Source organism: Peromyscus eremicus, chromosome 1, assembly GCF_949786415.1.
Source record: "Peromyscus eremicus chromosome 1, PerEre_H2_v1, whole genome shotgun sequence".
NCBI classification, from domain to species: domain Eukaryota; kingdom Metazoa; phylum Chordata; class Mammalia; order Rodentia; family Cricetidae; genus Peromyscus; species Peromyscus eremicus.
Genome location: NC_081416.1, coordinates 165,682,333 through 165,702,691, shown reverse-complemented (window position 1 = coordinate 165,702,691; position 20,359 = coordinate 165,682,333). Strand labels below are relative to the sequence as shown.

The window sequence follows — 20,359 nt, the reverse complement described above, 5'->3', positions numbered from 1 at the left end:
CTGATCATGCAGAGGTTCCCAGCACCCACATCATACAGCTGACAACCTTCTGTGACTCCAGCTGCAGGAGCTCTGATGTCCTACAGGCACCTCACACACACGGCATACACACACACACACACACACACACACACACACACACAAAATATATATATATATATATATATATATATATATATATATATATATATATATATATATATATATATATACCTATAAATAAAAATAAGAACAGCCGGCTGGGCAGTGGTGACACACACCTTAAATCCCAGCACTCAGGAGGCAGGAGGATCTCTGAGTTCGAGGCCAGCCTAGTATACATAGTGAGTTCCAGGATAGGCAGGGCTATACCAAGAAGCCCTGTTTCAAAAAAACAAAAATAAAATAACATAAATAAAATTAAAAATAAAAATAGGCAAGTGGTAGCTTATGCCTTTAATCTTAGCAATCAGGAGGCTGAGGCAGGTAGATCTCTGAGTTCAAGGCCAGCCTGGTCTACACAGTGAGACCCATCTCAAAACAAATAAACAAACAAATGAATTAATAAGTATCTATTTTTTAAAAAGTAATACACTACTTTGGTGAAGGAAATGCCAAGATAGCATTAACATTCAGCTATAGTATGATGACTGCACTTACTCGTATCTATAATGGGACAAACTAAAATATATGGGGGAAAAAATGGCTGAGGGAAAGACCGAGGGGGGTTATAGTCCCCAACAAGGAGGGTGCAGACAAAGTTAAAGAGATGAGATCCATTAAAAGAGGATCCTATGCGCTTCACCTGACAAATGAACGGTGTCCTGAATGTAAAACTCCACTTTCTGAAGGCTCCAATTTGAGAAAATACAAATTAATTTTAAAGGAGAGAGGCTGAGTATTGAAAATGTCATTGAAAGGGTTCCCTGCTTGTAGCAACCACCTGGACAAATGTTTCGCCAGATTCAGCAGCCCAGGGGCACAGAGGCCACGATAGTGTTGGAAAGGGTGGGTAGTGTCTTGTCAACCTGACATGAGCTAGAATTATCTGGGAAAGAAGACGCTTAACTCAGGGACTGCCTCCATAAGATTGATGTGAGAGGGTCCGGTCTACTGTGGGTGGTATTGCTCCCGGGCAGGTGGTCCTGGCTGAGCATGGAGAGCAAGCCAGTAAGCCATGTTCCTCCATGGCCTCCGTTTCAGCTCCTGCCCTGACTTGCCTTAGTGAGGGACTGTGATCTGAGAATTATAAGCTGAAATAAACCCTTTACATCCCAAGTTGCTTTTGGTTATGGAGCATTATCACAGCAATAGGAACCCTCACTTAGACAATATCTTGATCTGGCAGCAGAACTTGGCTGTATCAGCCATCACGGTCCTGATTTCAGAGGCATTCGAGAATACATGAGTTACGGGGTCATGGAGGCTTGCAACAAGGTTCCAGAAAGCCACCAAAGGCAAGTAATTTATAGCAGGGTCAGAGTCCATGCCAATAGGCCCCAGGAGACCACAGTGTGAGGCTGAGAAGAGGCTCGTAAGTGACCGTGGTATCTCCAGGATGCTGAGATGCTGCAGATGTGGAGTCCAGCCTGCAGCAGGTAGCAGACAGGGTCGGGCGGGGGGGTAAAGACTACCAAACCCTTGAAATCCATAGGATGCCACCACAAGCTCTAGAGCCATGGTTCTCAACCTTCCTAATGCTACAACCCTTTAATACAGTTCCTCATGCTATGGTGACCCCCAACCATTATTTTCGTTGTTACTTCATAACTGTGATTTTGCTACTGTTATGAACTGTAATGTAAATATCTGTGTTTTCCCATGGTCTTAGGCGACCCCTGCAAAAGGGTCGTTTGACCCTCCAAAGGGATCAGGCCCCACAGGTTGAGAACCACTGCTCTAGATGCTGGACATGAGACTTCAGAGTTCAGTGGTTTCCCTAGTGGGTTTGGGCATTGTTTTGGGCCACCCTTCTCTTGCTAATACCTTCATTTCTCCACCCCGAATGGTGAAATTTAATATATGCCATTGTATATTGAAAGTATGTAAGCTGGGTTTTTTTTTTAATGTTTTTGGTATGCATGTGTGTGTGTGTGTGTGTGTGTGTATGTATGTATGTGTGTGTGTGCTATATGTGTATGCATGTTTTCGTGTGTGTGGGTACATATGTGTGTGGAGGCCCAAGTTTGACATTGGGAGTTCTCTTCAACCACAGGCCACTTTATTCACTGATTCAGGTTCTCTCAGTTTAACCTAGAGCTAGTAGGTCTAGTTAGTCTAGTTAGTCTAATCTAGTTAGCCAGTTTGCTCCCGGGTCCCCATCTCCACCTTCTAAGCACTGGAATTATACATGGGTCACCATATCCACCAAGCATCTACATGGGTTCTGAGTGTCCAAATTCTAAAGACCACACCCCCACCTCCAGCTTTTCAGTTTTTATTTTATAGGTGTATAAGTTAAAGATTGATCTCAAAAGAGAGTTTGGCCAGGCATGGCAGTGCACACCTTTAATCCCAGCACTTGGGAGGCAGAGACAGGCAAATTTCTGTGAGTTCTAGAACAGCCAGGGAGAGACCCCATCCCAAACAAAAAGGGTGGTGAACTTTTGGACAGTTTTGAAGCTGTTAAGACTATATGAACCTGCTGGGTGATGGTGGTGCATGCCTTTAAGCCCAGGACTCAAGAGGCAGAGGAAGGTGGATTTCTGTGAGTTTGAGGCCAGCCTGGTCTACAGAGCTAGTTCCAGGACAGCCAGGGCTACACAGAGAAACCCTGTTTGGGGGGGGGGGGGGAGACTATAGGGACTTTTGGAGAGGAACTGCATTTTACATTTTGAGATGAACAGGAGACTTCAGGGATAAGAGGTAAGAGATAAGACTAGGTTCGGTTTCCAGCACCATATCAGGTGGCTCACAACCTCCTGTATCCCTGTCTCTAGGGGATCTGTTCCAACACTCTTTTCTGGCTTTTCTTTCTTAAGTTGTTTCGTACTTGGTCACATGTTTGGTATTTGGTCACAGCAATGAAAAAAGTCATTGGAAGACTGGGGATATGGCTCAGTATTAAAAATGCTTGCCCAGAACCCACCAATGAGATCTGCAGGAGTAGTCTGGGGGTAGAGTGCTTGCCTAGAATCTGCCTATGCAAGCACTTTTTTAGAATGCATAAGGCACAGGCTGAGAGTTGGCTTAAAAATGAAGAGCACTTGCTGCTTTTTCAGAAGACTTCAGTTTGTTTCCCAGCATCATGTTGGGTGGTGCATAACTGCTTATAACTCCAGGGGATCTGGCGCCCTCTTTTGAACTCCATGGTTACCTGCACTCATGTGCACATGCACACACACACACACACACACACACACACACACACACACACACACACACACCTTAAAAATGATAAATGTAAATATTTTTAAGATTTATTTTATATGTATGAGTGTTTTGTCTGCATATATTTATGTGCACCGTGTGCATGTCTGGAGCCTGCCAAGGCCAGAAGAGGGAGTCAGATCCCCTGGAATGGAATTACAAGCTGTTGTGAGCCACCATGTGGATGCTGGGAACCAAACCTGAGTCCTAAGCAATAGCAGCAAGTGCTTTTAGCCACTGATTCATATCTCTAGCCCCCAGAAATCTGAGAGCCATATCTCTAGGCCCTGTAAATCTGAGAGAGAGAGAGAGAGAGAGAGAGAGAGAGAGAGAGAGAGAGAAGAGAAGCCCTAGACCCTATCCTTGGTGTAGGAAGAAAACACTAAGGATTATTATAAAGGATTATGAAGAATACCAAAAGTTCAGGGTTTAGCACATCTAAAGATTTAAAGATTCAGCAGTTAACATCTTAAACATCCAGGTTGGGCTCCCCTTCAGCTAAGGGATTAGTGGGGAGCAACAACCTTGCAGAACTCTGCCAAAAAACACTCCCCAACACAGCTGCCCTGTCACACTGGGTGTGAGCTGAAGAGGAAGGGCAGCCAGGGGGCAGAGAGAGGCACAGAGAAGAAGGAGGCAGGGGTGCCCAGGGAGAAAGGGAACATAGACATTCTGAAACAGGGACTAAGTTATGGGAAGGACCAAAATGGAATGTTGTGGTTTGGATGAGGTCTCGTGCATCTGAGGATTTGTTTCCTCCATTGGTGGTGCTACTGGACAAAGCTTAGGAGGTGGGTGTGGCCTTGCTGGAGTAAGTATGTCACTAGAGGTGGCCTTTGAGAGTACCAAGAGTGTCACCAGTCCCAGTGTGCTCTCTGATTCCCGCTTGCAGTTCAAGATGTGAGCTTTCAGTTTCTGCTCCAGATGCCATGTCTGCTGCTTGCAGAAAAGTAACTGATATAGATGGAGATTTGAGAGAAAAAGGAGAGGGACAGAGATGGTCTGAAGCAGAGAAGTGAGTGTGAGTTAGAATCACAGAAAACAAGAGACTTACTTTGCACTGAGCCCTGTTTTAGACACTCAAGGTGCAGAAGTGGACAACACCAGCCTGGCACAGTGGGCCATATTTGAAAGGAGGATGGAGAATTCACAGCCAGGCTGCATTACACACTGAGATTCCCACCTCAAAAAAAAAAAAAATGTTTTTAAAGGTGGTCCATACTATAAACCAGGCAGTGGTGTCGCATACCTTTAATCCCAGCACTGGGGAGGCAGAGGCAGGTGACTCTGAGTTTGAGGCCAGCCTGATCTACAGAGTGAGTTCCAGCACAGCCAGGGCTACACAGAAAAACACCCCACCCCCAAAAGTGATCAAGACTGGGTCTGAGAAGATGGGTCAGTCTGTAAACTCTCTATGCAAACAGGACATGAATTCCATCCCCAGCAGCCACGTAAAAGCCAGGAACTGTAGCACATGCCTATAACCCCAGTGCTGAGAAGGCAGAATCCCTAGAGATCGCTAGTCAAGCAATCTGCTGAGTCTGAGAGGTTTAATGAGAGACCATGTCTCAAAAAATCGGTTGGAAAGCAATTGCAGAAGACAGCCAACATCAACCTCTGGTTTCCGCTCATGCACACCCTCACACACGTGCACACATGGGAACACATACATTTTTTTTTTCATTTTGGTTTTTTGAGACAGGGTTTCTCTGTGTAGCCCTGGCTGTCCTGGAATTCATACCAGGCTGGCCTTGAACTCACAGAGATCCACCTGCCTCTGTCTCCTGAGTGCTGGGATTAAAGGCATGCATCACCAAGCCTAGTACAAATTTTTTTTTTGACTGGTTAGAAAAATCCCTGCTTTTGAAGGGGTAGAAGCTCACAAGGCCCGGCCCCTCCCTGAGGATCTACAGGCAGTTAGTGATTGCTGGGAGAGGAAGTGACGTCGTCCTCCGTGGTGTAGTCACCGGTAAGTTGTCCGTGCTTCGGTAAGCGATCCTAATTAAACTCATTGGTTGACCAAAAAAACGACATGAAAATAGGACTAGCAGGAAGAAGATGGGGGTCAGTGGGGATAGGGTCGGACAAGAGAGGGTGAAGGGGTGGGGGAATGTGATCAAAATGTATTATATGCATGTATGTAGGTACATATGTATGGAAATGTCATAATGAAACCTGGTTTTTTGTTTTGTCTTGATTTTTTTGGTTTTTCGAGACAGGGTTTCTCTGTGTAGTTTTGTTGCCTGTCTTGGATCTCGCTCTGTGGCCCAGGCTGGCCTCGAACTCACAGAGATCTGCCTGGCTCTGCCTCCAGAGTGCTGGGATTAAAGGTGTGTGCCACCACCGCCCAGCATGAAACCTGTTGATATGCACAATACATGCTAATAAAAACTTGATTAAAAAGAGAAATTAGAATAATTTCAAGTAGAAAACAAGGTTAAAAAAATAATAAATCCTGGGCTTGAAAAGCTGACATCCCAGGGTACAGCCCAACACGGTGAAAAGAGGGACCAAGGGTTTGAGAGACCCAGACTCTAAGATAAAGAACCCATCATTCTGACCGGTGTGGGGGGGGGACTGGGCAGTAGGAATGTCTCATCCTTCTGTGCAGTTAGCCTTGCTCCCTGAGTAAGGGTGTTGCCCCTCAAAATGAGGATGTTGCAGGGGCAAAGACCTGACTGGAGGGTCATGAGGTCCAGACTGGAGGGCTGGGGATGCTGCTCAGCAGATAGAATCCTGGCCCAGCATGCACAGACACCTGGGCTCCACTACCCAGCACGTATAAAAAGACGCATGCCTGTAAGCCCAGCACTCAGGAAGTAGAGGCAGAAGGACAGAAGTTCCAAGTCATCCTTGACTACATAAGGAGTTGCAGACCATCCTGGGATACCCGAGACCCTGTCTTAAAAAGGGGAGTGGGTAGGGGCTGGAGAGATGGTTCAGTAGTTAAGAGCATTTGGTTTTATAGAGGACCCAGATTTGATTCCCAACATTCACTTGGCAGCTTACAACCATCCGTAACTATAGTTACTCACTCACATAAAAATCTGAAAGATTGCCGGGCGGTGGTGGCGCACGCCTTTAATCCCAGCACTTGGGAGGCAGAGCCAGGCGGATCTCTGTGAGTTCGAGGCTAGCCTGGGCTACCAAGTGAGTTCCAGGAAAGGCGCAAAGCTACACAGAGAAACCCTGTCTCGAAAAACCAAAAAAAAAAAAAAAAAAAAAAAAAAAAAATCTGAAAGATTAAAAAAAAAAAATCTGGAGACATACAGAGAGGGAGAGAGACATGTTGGGGCTGGGGGATGCAGGAGAAGAGAGAGAAAATGAAGACAGAGGCAGAGGCTGATAGAGAGAGATAAGCAGGTATAGAGAGCTGAGGAACACAGATTGGGGGGAGACAGAGCTGCTGAGACACTCCCAGAAACGAATCAATCAGCCTCTTCCAGGGCCCCCTACCTTACCCCCCCAGGTCTGGGCTCCCTCCCAGGTAGGAAAACTGGATCCAACAGGCAAGGGAGGGGCAGGAAGGTGGACCTCATTCCTGAACAGTCTGTCCTCAAGAACTGACGGCCCCACCCAGGGGCTGCTGCAGGCCCGAGTGGGCCCCTCCAGCCTGTGCCCCTAGAGCAAGGGGATAATAAGGAGACACATCTGCTATCTTGGCCTGCTCTCAGATAGGGGTTTCTCCCGAGGGTGCTGCGGGGGGCGGGGGGGGGGCTGAGACTAGGTGATATAGTAACAGACTTGGACCTTAGCAGGGCATGAAAGCCAGAGCCTGGGGAGAGAGACCGCCCAAGTCTAGGGCAGAGAGGCACTGAGGAGGCATCCAGAAGCTACGAGGCGAGTGGCATCAGGAGCCTCGGGAAAAGCAGCACGCATCAGAGGGACAAGTCCAGGAATCGACAGCATACAGGCTTCCCGGAGCAATGCAAAGAGCCAGGCGTAGTGGGGCACACCTTTAATACCAGCACTTAAGAGGCTGAGGCAGGAGGATCATGGATTTGAGACCAGTCTGGACTACATGATGAGACCCAACCTTTTAAAAGGGGAAGTGAGGGAGGAGAGTGGAAAGGTAGTTGAGACCATTGATTGCTCTTTCAGAGGACCTACACCCAACCAACTGTGGATGTTCAATTCCCAACACCCACTCAGCTGCTCACAGTCATTTGGAACTCCAGTTCCAGGGGATCTGATGCCCTCCTCTGGCCTCCCTGAGCATCAGGAACACATAAGGTGCATAGACACATAGGTAGGCAAAACACGCATCACATAAAATAAAAGTTATTTATAAAAAAAATAAAGAAAAGCAACAGAAATGATAAAACCCCAAGTGTGAGTTTCTAGGAACCACAGGCCCAGGGCACAGGCATGCCAGGCCAGTGATGTTAGTAGTGGACGTAGGAGTCAGGAGTGTATTAGGAAGCAGGAGACACACTTGTTTGTCATTTGAAGGTATGGTCCAGAAGAACACATAGGCCTACAGGTACTGGGGTCTTGGGAGGATGCACCTGGCTGAGTATCTATGTGAAAATGTTAGGCTGGAGCGGGTGCGCTCTCTCTCTCTCTCTCTCTCTCTCTCTCTCTCTCTCTCTCTCTCTCTCTCTCTCTCTCTCTCTCTCTCATACACACACACACACACACACACACACACACACACACATACACGGAGGGAGGGAGGGAGGGAGGGAGGGAGGGAGGGAGGGAGGGAGGGGGAGAGAGAGCACGCCTGGGCGGGGGGGTGGAAGTATCCCTGGGGACAGGGTGCAGGGTGGAGATGTGGGTTTAGGCATTAGGGAACAGAGAAGCCCCAGACTCTCACCCCTCCCACACCGGTCTCCGCCCCGCTACTCTCCCCTTAAAATTCCCTGCAAATTACACAGCTTCCAAGGGCTCCAGGCATCCAGGATCTCAGACAGGATGGTCACCTACGTGGCAGCGCTGCTGCTGCCGCCGATTCTAATGCTGATGCTTGCTTGGTGGGGTTGGGTGGTGCGCCGAGCTCAGCTGCAGAGAGGCTTACCCCCTGGGCCCAAGCCGCTCCCGTTGCTGGGGAACTTGCTGCAGCTGCAATCTGGACACTTGGACCGTGCGCTCATGGAGGTAACTCCTGCTGTGGGTTGAGAGAGCAGAACTCTGGATTTGTGAAGGTGCTATCGTGCTCAGAAGAGGGGGTAGAAATCCTGGTTCATTGAAAGGCGACAGCTGAGAGGATGGGGAGCCTGGACTCCTGTGTCTGGAGGGAGCAGAGTGGGCCCTGGACCCTTGTGTCTGAGGAAGGAGGGTGGGGCCTGGACCCCTGGGTCTGAGGGAGAAGGGTGGGCCTGTGGCTGGATCCCTAGTTCTGGGGAAGGAGACTAGGGTCTAGACCCCTGGGGCTGAGAGCTGGGGCCTAGACTCCTGTGTCTGAAAGGGGAGCAGGGGTTTAGAACTCCTCGACCTGTGAAATGAGGGGCTTAGACGGAAGATGAGGGCTCTGAGGTCTCCATGGAGATCAGAAGCCTGGGCTGAGTCCTGCTGAGCACCACTCCCCATAGCTCTCCAGCCGCTGGGGCCCAGTGTTCACCGTGTGGCTGGGCCCGCGCCCTGCAGTGGTGCTGTGCGGCTACAAGGCACTGCGGGATGCATTAGTGCTGCAGGCGGATGCATTCTCCGGCCGCGGGGCCATGGCTGTCTTCGAACGCTTCACACACGGAAATGGTGAGGCCCGGGGTGGGTGGAAGTGAATGCTAGATCAGCCTGTCAGGCAAAATGGGCGGGGCCTAATACAGAATGCCGCCAATGAGGACGAACCCTTAGGCTGGGGTTCAATCGATGTTTACAGCGCAGCCAATAGGAGCCTAAGTACCTAACCTAAGCCCTAGAGGGCAAGAGCTGGTCAGGGAAGGGACTCAGAGGTGGGATCATGCCACGTGGGCTGGGAAAAGAGCAAAGCAATTAAGAAGTCCTTAGAGTAGCGAGCGACTGGACCCTGCGTGGCCAACTCTTGTTTTGGTTCTCACTGTAGGCATAGTATTTTCTAATGGGCCGCGCTGGCGGACGCTGCGCAACTTTGCACTTGGGGTGCTGAGGGAGCTTGGCGTGGGTACGAGGACCATCGAGGATCGCGTCCTGGAGGAGGCGGCGTGTGTGCTGAAGGAATTTCAAGCCACCATGGGTGCGGCCTGTCAGGGAAAGACAAAGTACCTGCCTGGGAGTGGGGTGTGACTGATGGACCGCCAAAATGCTTTGGGTGCAGTTCAGATCCTAGGAGTTTGTTAGGTAGAGGAGGGACCACAGCTTCTGTGTGAGGGTATTCAAGCCATCTTATTCAGAGGTTTGAGGGTAAAGATTGCCTCTGTAGATCTTATTACCCGCCCCAATGCCTTTAGGGGACCACAGTTTTATTCCCCAGAGCTGCTCTCACCCCCAGGAGCTCCATTTGACCCCCGGCAGCTATTGGATAACGCTGTATCCAACGTCATCTGTTCTGTGGTCTTCGGAAAGCGCTATAACTATGGGGACCCGGAGTTCCTGAGGCTCCTGGACCTCTTCAGTGACAATTTCCGCATCATGAGTTCCGCATGGGGTGAGGTGAGATGTGGGCTCCAATTTCTCCCTTTTAGGCACAGCCTTATACCAAGCCCCAGGGGCATAGCCCTACCTACAGTGGCTCATTAAGATGGAAGTCTCAAGATTATAGATTGAATGACAGAGTTCTATAACCCACAAAATCCTGATTTAATCTCCCCATTGGGAAACCACAGACTTATCCAAGGCCCTATTAAGACTATTTCAGGCCCAGCATTGGTGGCGCACGCCTTTAATCCCAGCACTCGGGAGTTTGAGACCAGCCTGTTCTACAGAGTGAATTCCAGGAAAGGTGCCAAAGCTACACAGGGAAACCCTGTCTCGAAAAACAAAAACAATTAAAAAAGAGTATTTCAGGAGGGGGTGGTGGCACATACCTTTTGATCCCAGCACTGGGAAGGCAGAGACAGGAACTCTCTTAGGTTTGCGGCCATCCTGGTCTACATATCGAGACCCAGGTTAGCCAAGTGAGAAATCTCAAAAAAAAAAAAACAACAAAAAAAAAACAAAAAACAAAAAAAAAAAGAACCCTGTCTCTCCAGACATACAATATGTTCCCATCCTTCATGGACTGGATCCCTGGTCCCCACCACCGAATCTTCAAAAACTTCCAAGAGCTCCGACTCTTCATCTCTGAGCAAATTCGGTGGCACCGGCAGTCACGACAGGCCGGGGAACCCCGTGACTTTATTGACTGTTTCCTCGACCAAATGGATAAGGTACAAGTTCCTGTTCCCCTAAACCCCACCATCACACCAACCAGCAGACATTAGAGTGCCTCCCTCTGTCCACAGGAACAGCAGGACCTGGAAAGCCATTTCCAGGATGAGACATTGGTGATGACTACTCACAATCTTTTCTTTGGTGGCACTGAGACCACAAGCACCACTCTGCGTTATGGGCTCCTCATTATGCTCAAGTACCCAGAGGTGGCAGGTTTGGGAACTGGGTCCTCCCCAGAGCCTGAGTGAGGGGAGGGTAGCTGGGGCGGGACTTAGGAAAGCACACCTCACAGCTTCTAATGACCCCACAGCCAAGGTGCAGGAGGAGCTGGATGCCACTGTAGGTCGGACCCGTGCCCCCAGACTGGAGGACCGTGCCCACCTGCCTTACACCAATGCGGTGCTGCATGAGATCCAGCGCTTTATCAGCGTGCTACCACTGGGGCTGCCTCGGGCTCTTACCCGAGATACACACCTCAGGAACCATTTCCTGCACAAGGTGCCAGGGAGCCTGGGAATGGTCTATAACATAAGTGTCCATTTGGAGATTAGGTTTAGTGAGGGCCTACAGAATCAGTAGCTTGAGACTCTTAATATCATCTCAGGGGCTGGGGTGTAGCTGTGGAAGCACTTGCTCAGCACCTGCAAGGTCCTGGGTTAGGTGCCAAGCATGAGAATAGAAAGGGTCTTGGCAAGGTGCGGTTAACGGTCTGTGGGTTAACGGTAATCGTGTGTAACCCTCCCCCCCACCACCCGCAGGGCACATTTGTGATTCCCCTCCTTGTGTCTGCACACCGGGATCCCACCCAATTCAAGGACCCTGACCATTTCAACCCCACCAATTTCCTGGATGACCAGGGCGAGTTCCAGAACAACGACGCCTTCATGCCTTTTGCCCCAGGTCTGGGTCAGGAGGGAGGGGACCCGAGTGGCTGGCACTGAGGGGCTGGCAGGAGGTGCTCACTCATCCCACACCTGCACCCATATCCACAGGAAAGCGGATGTGCCTGGGTGCTGGCCTGGCCCGCTCCGAGATCTTCCTCTTCCTCACTGCCATCCTGCAGAAGTTCCGCCTGCTCCCCGTGGGAAGTCCTGCCAACATTAATCTGACTCCACAGTGCACTGGCCTGGGCAATGTGCCACCAGCCTTCCAGCTCCGTCTGGTGGCCCGCTGAGGTTGGGCTCCACTACTCTGATCTCAGTGGCCCTGATCTCCTTAGCTGCCCTAACTGTACGTGTAAATCTCTTTACAGAGAGGAATACAAGTGTGTGCAGCTCTGAGGTAAACTTTTATTTCTTGGCTGGCAGGACCTCCATACCCATGCTCCTCATGGCACCTTACTCTGCCCAAGCCGTGGCAGCCCAGTCCATAAAGTGCCACAGCCAAAGGGGTTGGGGAGTCACTTCACATTCCAGGCTGAAGGAGTGGGGAGGGGGTGTGAGTATGCCCCCCCCAACAGACCTTTGCCAGCAAGAGGCCATGACTCACCTCAACCCCAAATCCTGCCTCCTCTCAGCTCAACACACAATGGACCAGACATGGCAGCACATAGGCCACCAGCACACTGGCCACTGCTCAGGTCACAACCCAGCCCCGCTCACGGGGCAGCAGAGATCTCTCCTTGTTGGTCCTCAGTGATGCTTGTGCCCTCCACACCACACAGCAGAGGCAGGCAAGCCAGCAGCAGCAGCAGTGGCAGGGAAGGAGCGGGCACTGAGGCTAGTGAGCTGCAGCTGGGCCCGGGCTGCCCTGAAGGCAGGGGCTGCTGGTCCACGCAGCTCTGGGCTGGCCATTAGGTGGGTGTAGTTGGCTGTGATACAGGAACTTGGACACCTTTCTGTCCCGACGCTGAGGACAAGAAGAAGACAAGACACTGTGAATCACTAGGAAGGGACAGAGAAACCAAAAGAAACCTGGGAAGAACCTTGGGGAGAACACCAAGAAAAAAATGGGACTCAGGTTGGAGACACCAGGAAAGTAGGCAAGAACTGGGCGTAAGGGACTGAGGAAGGGCTGCGGGTGTGGGCTGGTGGTAGTGCTTGCCTAGGGTGGCAAAGGCCCTGGGTACCACTCTCAGCACCAGAAACAAAGGGTAAGGACCGTGACTTGGCAGCACATGGGGACTAGGAAGGACAAAGGACGAAAGCAGGTACCTAGCTGATACTTGTCTCTGGCTGCCGCCCGTTCCTTGGCATCAAAATACCAGACAGTGATGGCGTACCTGGGAAATCAGGCAGTCAGAATCGGTATTCTGCAGTGCTAGCTGCCACCTCTGGTGACACATCCACCCCTTTAGGTCACTTGATTCCAGATCCCACTTAGGCCCTCTCAGCATCTCATCACTCCCCTGTCACTCTGAGAGTTGGGAATCTAAGACGTCTTTGGCACAGGAGAAGCAGCTAGGCACATTCCTCAAGTACAGGTCATACCTGGTGGCATAGGCTGGTTTCACCTCATGTGGGTTCCGTCGGTCAGACCAGAAAATGAGCAACCGGTCAAAGAGTGGCTCGATGTTGGCTACCACGGGCCGACCCTCAGGGAAGATCTGCAGCAGGCCTCCATGCACCTGGGGGCAGGCCAGAGGAGGCTACTCACTTGGCTAACTCTGCCCACCAGGGGGCGCAGCGCCAGCACACATCACTTGCTCCTACCACTCAGGCGCTTAAAATGAAAGGCAGCGCAGTCTACATTGCCATGGAGATGGGCAGGAAGCTACTAAAGACAGGAAAGGGGGTGGGGGGGAGAAGTGTACAAGTCTGGGTGGGGCTAGGCAGACGGCACCATTCCCGGAAAGGAGGGAGGGCCCACAGTCAGCTACAGAGGAGCCTGCAGATCTCCCTGCCCTGTGAACTGAGAGGAGTAGAGAACAGAATCCCAGCTGGAATATAAGTATACCGTCCCAACCTCCACACCCTACCTTAACATCCCAGTTCTGATTCAGGTAATAGATACAGGTGATGCAGCGCCCATCGCCGTGGGGATTGTCAACATGCCTCACGTACCCGAGCCCATTGCCTGGGTAACACGCCACCATGGCCTGGTAGAAATGGAGGAAGGTGATTTACTGAGACCAGAGGGACCCCTTGAGGAAGCAGGCTCACCATTCCTGTCCCTGGTCTGTCCTGGATCATCTTAGGTTATGGGAGCTCCAGCCCAAGAGACTTTTCCCTAACTCAGCCACACTCCATCCTCAAGTTCATCCTAAACTCTTTGGCCTCAACAATCCCACCTCCAACCCCAGCCCAGAACCAGAGCGACTCAATGTGTAAGCAATGGTTTGTGTTTTTAGAGAGATCCCAACCCTAGCCAGAGGTGCATGGTGCACACCTGTGATCCCAGCTCTTCGCAGGTCGAGGCAGGAGAAACACAGGTTTGAGGTCAGCTTGAACTACTCAGTGAGAGCACAGAATCTCCCAAGGGTTCTGAGATACAGAAGCCCTCCTCACATCAGAGGTTCTGTAAGGGTTAGAAGGTGCAGCCTGGATTTTTTAAAGGTTCCCTCAGGTAATTCTAATGTGAAGTCATGCTGAGAACTGCTACACTTGACTACAGAGACTCCAGCTACATAATCTGTCCCATACAAACGTGACAGGAACCTGACCTAGAGTTCCAGCTCCCAGCATCCTGCACACTGCTGGCAGCCCCAGTGCCTGAGCAGGCCTCAACGACCCCACTGTAAAGTGGGGCTGATAAACACCTTCCATCCCCAGCATTAACTCCTGAGACAGGGTGTTTCTGACACCTCAGAGGCAGGCCTCTGCCTGGCTTGGTTTCTGTGGGCAAGGTTCTAGCTAGAGTTCCAGGTTCCCCTGCCTCTCAACCAGGCAGCCAGAGCCCTACCAGGACAAGGCGTGCAGCCACCTCTGCAGACCCAATCCACATGGTCTGGTGTCTGTAGCTGAATGAGCTGTGGCACTGGGAAGGCAAACCAAGTTCCTCACTTCAGGTAACACCACTTCACAGGCTGTTGTGAGAACGGAACTAGATTATATATGTCTGCGAAGACACAGTGCCTGTTGCCACAGGAGAGAGACTGGAGCACAAGCTGAAATGCTATTTAAAGGAAAAAGAGTCCCTGTGCCACCCCTCCACCCAACCCCATTGAGAGAGTTCATACTAAGCAAAATGGAGTAGTTAGCAAGAGAGCCCTTCGCTTTTTGCCCAGTCAGCAACCATCTGTCTTGACTCAGCCATCCAGGTACCACTCTGCAAGTTGGGGCTCCTTGACAATGCTGTTATACTTTTGGGTCCAGTCTAGCTCAGCAAGACAAGCATAGAAAAACACTCAAAATCAGACATATCAACGTCTGCTGCCAAGACAAAAGGCTTACCCAGCACTCCATGAAGGTCAGGCGGATTTAGCCTTACATCCTCCTCCCAAGGCTCCTCTCAACCCATTAATCCCAGGGCTCACCCCACTGTGGATGCCTAAGGCCTCTCTGTCTCTCCTCTACACACCTGATCCACCACAGACTCCACCATCTAAGGCTACACAGCAGCAGAGGGCTTCAGCACCAGGTGCAGTAAGTGAGAAGGCCCCTAGGGAAAACCCAGGCCTCTAAGCTCAGGAGGGCGAATCTTCTCTGCACTGCTCCTGCAGATGGGATGGCATGCTAAGCAACCACTCACTGGGAGCAAAGAATGTGGCTGCGGCCCTGGTGGCCTGGAATCAATGAGTCACTGATTAGAGATGGGCAAGGCCTTCTGAGCTGGGACTCCAATCACAGCTCAAGCAGGTTCTGCTCGCTGATCAATCACCTCACAGCACACACACACACCCCACCCCCCCACACCCCCCACCCCCCGCCCCAAGAAGTACATTTCCCACCACAGGCACCAAGACCACCAACCTGCAGGGCCTGACCTACCTCCGTCCCACCTCAAAGCCTGCAAACCTGCCTGTGCAACTGTAACTGGTCCCTAGATCTTAGCACAACTGAGACCATGTTAGAGATACCATTTTGACCTTAAAGCCCAGCACACAGGCCCTGATACCTGCCACAGTGGGAACACTCAGTCCATAGTTCTAGTAAGTCCTTAACTGTGCTAACCTTGTTGTTTGGCTTCTGCAGTTCTGCTTCTTGATAATTGTGACAGCCAGTTAAATTCGACAACCAGGATGTGCTTTTTGTGCATAAAAGACAAAGCTATAAGGCTTAGGGCTGCATGATCTGGGCACATTCCCCATGCAGCTACTGGCCAGCAATAAAGCCTTTCTTTTTGGCTTTAAGAATGTCCATGTAGTGGTCTCTGGTGGGCTTATCTCCCAACACTATTGCTCAGGACTCAAGCATCTAGCTGACTATCCAAGAAGCCCTGGGCCAAGTTACAGTACCCAGGGAACTACGTTGCTGTGTCAAAGTGCTGCTCTGACCCTCAGCCCCTTGAAGAAAAGCTTCAACCACAGGGACAGCAGTAGAGTGACAGAGGAGCTTACTCTCCACCCTTCAAAAGCGGGGAAAACGGATCACTCTAGGATGCTGGAGTTACTGCTATTTGTAATAATGTGCCAAGGACCCTACCACCACCACACACACCGTATCAGAAGCCAGTGACTCTGCCAGACAGCAGGCCCTGCCTCCAAGCTGCTATTAAAGGGGCTAACCAAACAAGCTGGATCCTCCCTGGGGTCCCCTCTGCTCATCTTTGATGCCAGACTCCTCCAGCTCCAAGTCCACCGAGAAGAGAGGGATAGAAGGGAAGGTAGGAAGGTGGAGGAGCTCCACTCAGGAATGACCCAGGTTACTGCTGGTCAGGACCACACTGGTAGTCGGTGTCCTCACCGCCACAGATCACCTCAACACCCCACATTCTCACTCAGAGCACAAGAAGGGAAGTTAGCCGTGGCCCTTGCCCTTTGTGAGCGAAGAGCATGGAGTTGCCATGTGGAGTAATGGGACGGCTCCTTCTTTCCCCCAGCATGACCTGTGCTTGCCTCCACCACTTAGAGCTTAGACTCCGACCCCATCCAGATGGGAGGAGACAGCACAGGGCAAACAAGCTATTCCTTCAGCCCCGTTCCCAAAGTGCTAGTAGCCAGGCACCCGAGCCAGCTTTCCTGTGCTCTGAGGCTACAGAGCTTATACCCCACTCCCCGGGCACTCAGCTCTCCTGCTCTCCCCACTGACTTCCCTCCTGCAAGGAGAGTGGATACCAGTTGCCGCTGCTGAGCCAAGGAAGCAACACTGATCTTGCCTGTACAGGAGCCAAACCCAGGGAGGGGCCAGCTCTGGCTCTTCAGCTATCAAGTAACGGGAGGGAGAGGGAAGTAGGACAAGTTCCAGCTGGGGTGGGGAGGAAACAGGGGAGGAGGGAAGTGGGGGGACGACCCTGATCCCCAAGCCAGTTCCAGCCTGGAAAGAAAGTTGTACTGAGGCAGAACTCAAGACAGAAGCCGAGAGACAAGGGAGGGGACCATCAGGAGCACAGCCTCCCGCTCACAGGGCAGAGCACAGCCTACAGTAAGACCAGCCGGGAACCACTGCTGGCCAGCAGCAGGACACCAAGCCTCAGACTCACACTCGTCCATGAAGAGAATGGATATGTCAACAGACCAGAAAGGCCATGGAGGTCACGGTCCAGTCAGGACTCCTGACCCCTGGTTCTTGAATGGACAGCCACAAACTCCAACCAAATGTGCACCTTTCCTGAGAAGGTCTACAGCTTTCGGCAGATTATCTGAAAAGCCTTGGCTCCAAAAATATTAAGAACTACTGTTCTGCAACAAGAAAAAGGAATGGAGAAGGAAAATGTAAAGGCAGAGGGTCAAGGAAAGAGACCAGAGAAAAGCAGGCAGGAAGTAACAAATGGTCAGAGGATGAAGAGCAGGGACTAGGGCAGGGAGGAGTGGGAAAGATGTGGACAAGTGCTCTGCCAAGGCCAGCACACTGTCACCCAGTGTCACCTCCAGGAAGCTGCTCTTGATGCAGATGCCAAGAGTCGACTCAGGGCAGCATGGAGCCCAGGCCAGGTACTCAACTAGACAGGCAGCACCCCATCTTCAGCCTAGGCTACCTCAACACTACCACCCTTCCCTTCACCTTCTGGGTCTGCCATCTGCGCACCAGCAAAGGAGAACAGGTTTCTGCCGACAGGTTAAGAGTCAGCAGCTCTTGGTCTTCCAAGGGCAAGAACCACTGCCACCCAGGCCGAACTACTTTTCCAAAGCCCAGAGGGAGGAAAAGATGCACGTGCCCACAGGTAGCTGTGGCCCCTCTGGTGGAGCTGCCCTACTCTTTTCTACATAACCCCAGGAGCTTGTTTCCAAACCCACATGCCAAAGCACTAGGCACTCACCGAGAAAGTGCCTTACCTTCGTGCGCCCATTGATGACGTAGTTGCCCAGCCGCCCCGCACAGTGGCGGATTACCGTGTCCACATGAGCCATGAGGGCACCAATGCTCCTGCAGCCCGGCTCGTGGCCTTCTACCCAGGCAATCTGGTCCCCACGAATGCTGCGCGGTGGGATCGCCCGCTGGCTCACTAGTTGCCCATCACGCAGACGCCCGCCCCACTTCAGGGCCTCCACCTCAGCCAGCACACGGCCACCCAGTGTTGCCCCCAAGAAGTTATCCTTGACGCAGATACCATAGTACCGCATGCAAGGCACAATATAGTCCAGGGCCAGGCGCTCAGGTGCAGAGGGCTGGGCCTCCTCCCTCAGCCTAGCACTTGCCTCGCCACTGCTACTGGTAGTGTTGTTGTTGCTGCTGCTGCTGCTGCTGCGGCTGCTGCTGCCATCGCTGTCACAGCCCACACCACTTTGCCCCTTGGTTTCCTGGTTCTCTTGCCTGGCCCACGGTCGCTTGCTGGGTAAAGGGGCATCCCCACCATCCTTGGCCCACTTCCGTTTGGGGGCCTCAGGCCGGGCACCCTGGGCCGCCAGCCGCTGGCACTCCTTGGTGACCAGCGCGGCAGCTCCTTCACTCTGCAGTGGCCACAGCTCACCACCATCCTGCCCACCAAAGCCCTCCCGAAGGGGGCTGGCAGCGGTTGTGGTAGCAGTGGCTGTGGTTCTGGGGGTCCCGTTGCCAGCCGAGGCCTCACCAGATGCTCCTGGATGGTGGTAGGGGGGTAGCAGAGGGCAGGGCAGGTAGCTCTCCACCCCCATTCTGGCTCGGCTGGACTCCAAGGACTCTGACACAGACCCTGGCAACTGAGGGAGAGCCTGATTCAGGGCCTGCGGTTGGCACGGGCTGTCCATGGCAGCAGTGTCTTCATCCCCCGGGCATGGAGGGCACGGCCCGGGCCCATGGTGCCACCCTCCTCCGCCTCCTCCTCCTCCTCCACTTGATGCAGCCGAGGGCCGCTGAGCCTGGTGTGGGGCAGGGTGAGGCAGGGCAGGCAGCAAGGGGTCCTCTAGAGCCCTGGGGGTGCTCGCTGGTCCCCAAGTCCACAGTTGTCCCTAGGAGCTTGAGAGGGGACTGGTGGGGGTGGCTGAAAAGAGAAAGAGAGGGACTTAAGAGGAGTTAGAGACAAGTAGGTGGGAAGGGGTGGGGACAGTACCGCAGTAAGTGGGTGACAGACACACATCCACAGCAAACACATACACACACCGAGGCGAGACAGGGCGCAGAACTTGAAATCTGAGACGGAATGGCTGGCAGACAGAGTAAAAGAGGGAAGTGCAGAGGAAAAACGCTGCTTGGAAGGCCCAACGAGAGGAAGGCAATAGGGAAGACAAGGAAGACTAAATATAATCAAGGAGATCTGCGGAAGAAAGAAACGCAACAGCGACAAGTGGAAACGGGTACCTGCCTGAGGGTTCCGTCGAGACTCAAGAGAGATGAGGGGAATGACACAGAAAACGGGAATGAGGGATCTAGGGTAAAGTCGGGGTTGTGGGCAGCCAGCGGGCACTGCCACCGCTCAACACTTGCGGGAACCAGATCGCCTGAGTGGAAGGCCACGAGCCAGGGACAAAGAGACCAGGGAGGAAAACAAGACGGCAGGGGAGCGGGAGGGCCGGTGGGGTCGACCTGGGCCCGACGGGAGGAAGCCTACTGGGGCCCGACACACACCCAGACGGAAGGGAGGTCCGGCCGGACAGACGGACTGACGGAAGGGAGGCCGGGGGGGGGGGGGGGAAGGGGTCGGACCCAACGGCCTCCCTCCCAACCCCCTCCGCGGCGGCCCAGGGGCCGCCGGACGCCGCGGGCGGCTGAGGCGGAGCCGCACCGGCCCGGCCCCTCCCCTCGGTGGCCGCCGCGCGCTCCCGCCGCCCTCGATGGTCCGCCCCGCCGCGCCGGGCGCGCGCTTCCCTCCCTACCCCCACCCGCCCGGCGCGGGGTCGCCGCCGCCCGCGTCCCGCCTCCTGCTTCCCGCCCGGTGGCCGCCGCCCGGCCGCCCGGCCGCCCTCGGGCTCCTTCTTCTCCCCGGGTCCTTCCCTTCGCGCGACCTCCTCACCGAGCTTTTTCCTCCGACCTCGGCGCCGCCGTTTGTGCCAGCCGCCCTGCGCCTCACAGCGCGCCATACCCCGCCCCCCACCGCCCGCGACGCCCCGCCCCCGCCTCGCCCGGTGGGCACGTGACCGCGGCCCGGCCGAGGAGACTGCGCATGCGTGAGCCAGACGTTGACAGGCGCTTCAGGACACCCTGCGGGAGGAAAGTGAGATGGTCCAGGACGCAAGGCTCATTTGCATCATTCGCCCCACCCCTTCCACGCGAAATCGGGAATGCAGATTCAGGAAAAGGCGTTCTGAGTTTTTGAGACGGCCCTGGGG

The 20,359-nt window shown here is 52.9% G+C and overlaps 2 protein-coding genes across 5 annotated transcripts; one reads left to right on the top strand and one right to left on the bottom strand.

Annotated features, from left to right (window-relative positions):
- The first annotated feature begins 7,274 nt into the window (after window positions 1-7,274).
- Window positions 7,275-11,812, top strand: LOC131924368 (cytochrome P450 2F3-like). The gene is made up of 10 exons (XM_059279647.1): window positions 7,275-7,293; window positions 8,261-8,448; window positions 8,883-9,045; window positions 9,353-9,502; window positions 9,758-9,918; window positions 10,458-10,634; window positions 10,710-10,851; window positions 10,949-11,136; window positions 11,397-11,538; window positions 11,631-11,812. The coding sequence occupies exons 1-10, from the start codon at window positions 7,275-7,277 to the stop codon at window positions 11,810-11,812; spliced, it is 1,512 nt and encodes a 503-aa protein (XP_059135630.1).
- Window positions 11,813-11,907: 95 nt separating this feature from the next.
- Window positions 11,908-20,134, bottom strand: Egln2 (egl-9 family hypoxia inducible factor 2). 4 transcript variants are annotated; one of them, XM_059279665.1, is made up of 6 exons: window positions 20,044-20,134; window positions 17,951-19,074; window positions 13,556-13,675; window positions 13,068-13,204; window positions 12,792-12,859; window positions 11,908-12,486 (listed from the first exon to the last, which is right to left on the bottom strand). In XM_059279665.1, the coding sequence occupies exons 2-6, from the start codon at window positions 18,839-18,841 to the stop codon at window positions 12,431-12,433; spliced, it is 1,272 nt and encodes a 423-aa protein (XP_059135648.1). In that variant the 5' UTR covers window positions 18,842-19,074; window positions 20,044-20,134; the 3' UTR covers window positions 11,908-12,430. The 4 variants fall into 4 exon arrangements, 3 of the variants coding, with proteins under 3 accessions (XP_059135648.1, XP_059135638.1, XP_059135655.1); XM_059279655.1 differs by lacking the exon at window positions 20,044-20,134 and adding an exon at window positions 19,659-19,725; XM_059279672.1 differs by lacking the exon at window positions 20,044-20,134 and adding an exon at window positions 19,659-19,725 and having other exon boundaries at window positions 18,314-19,074.
- Window positions 20,135-20,359: the final 225 nt, after the last annotated feature.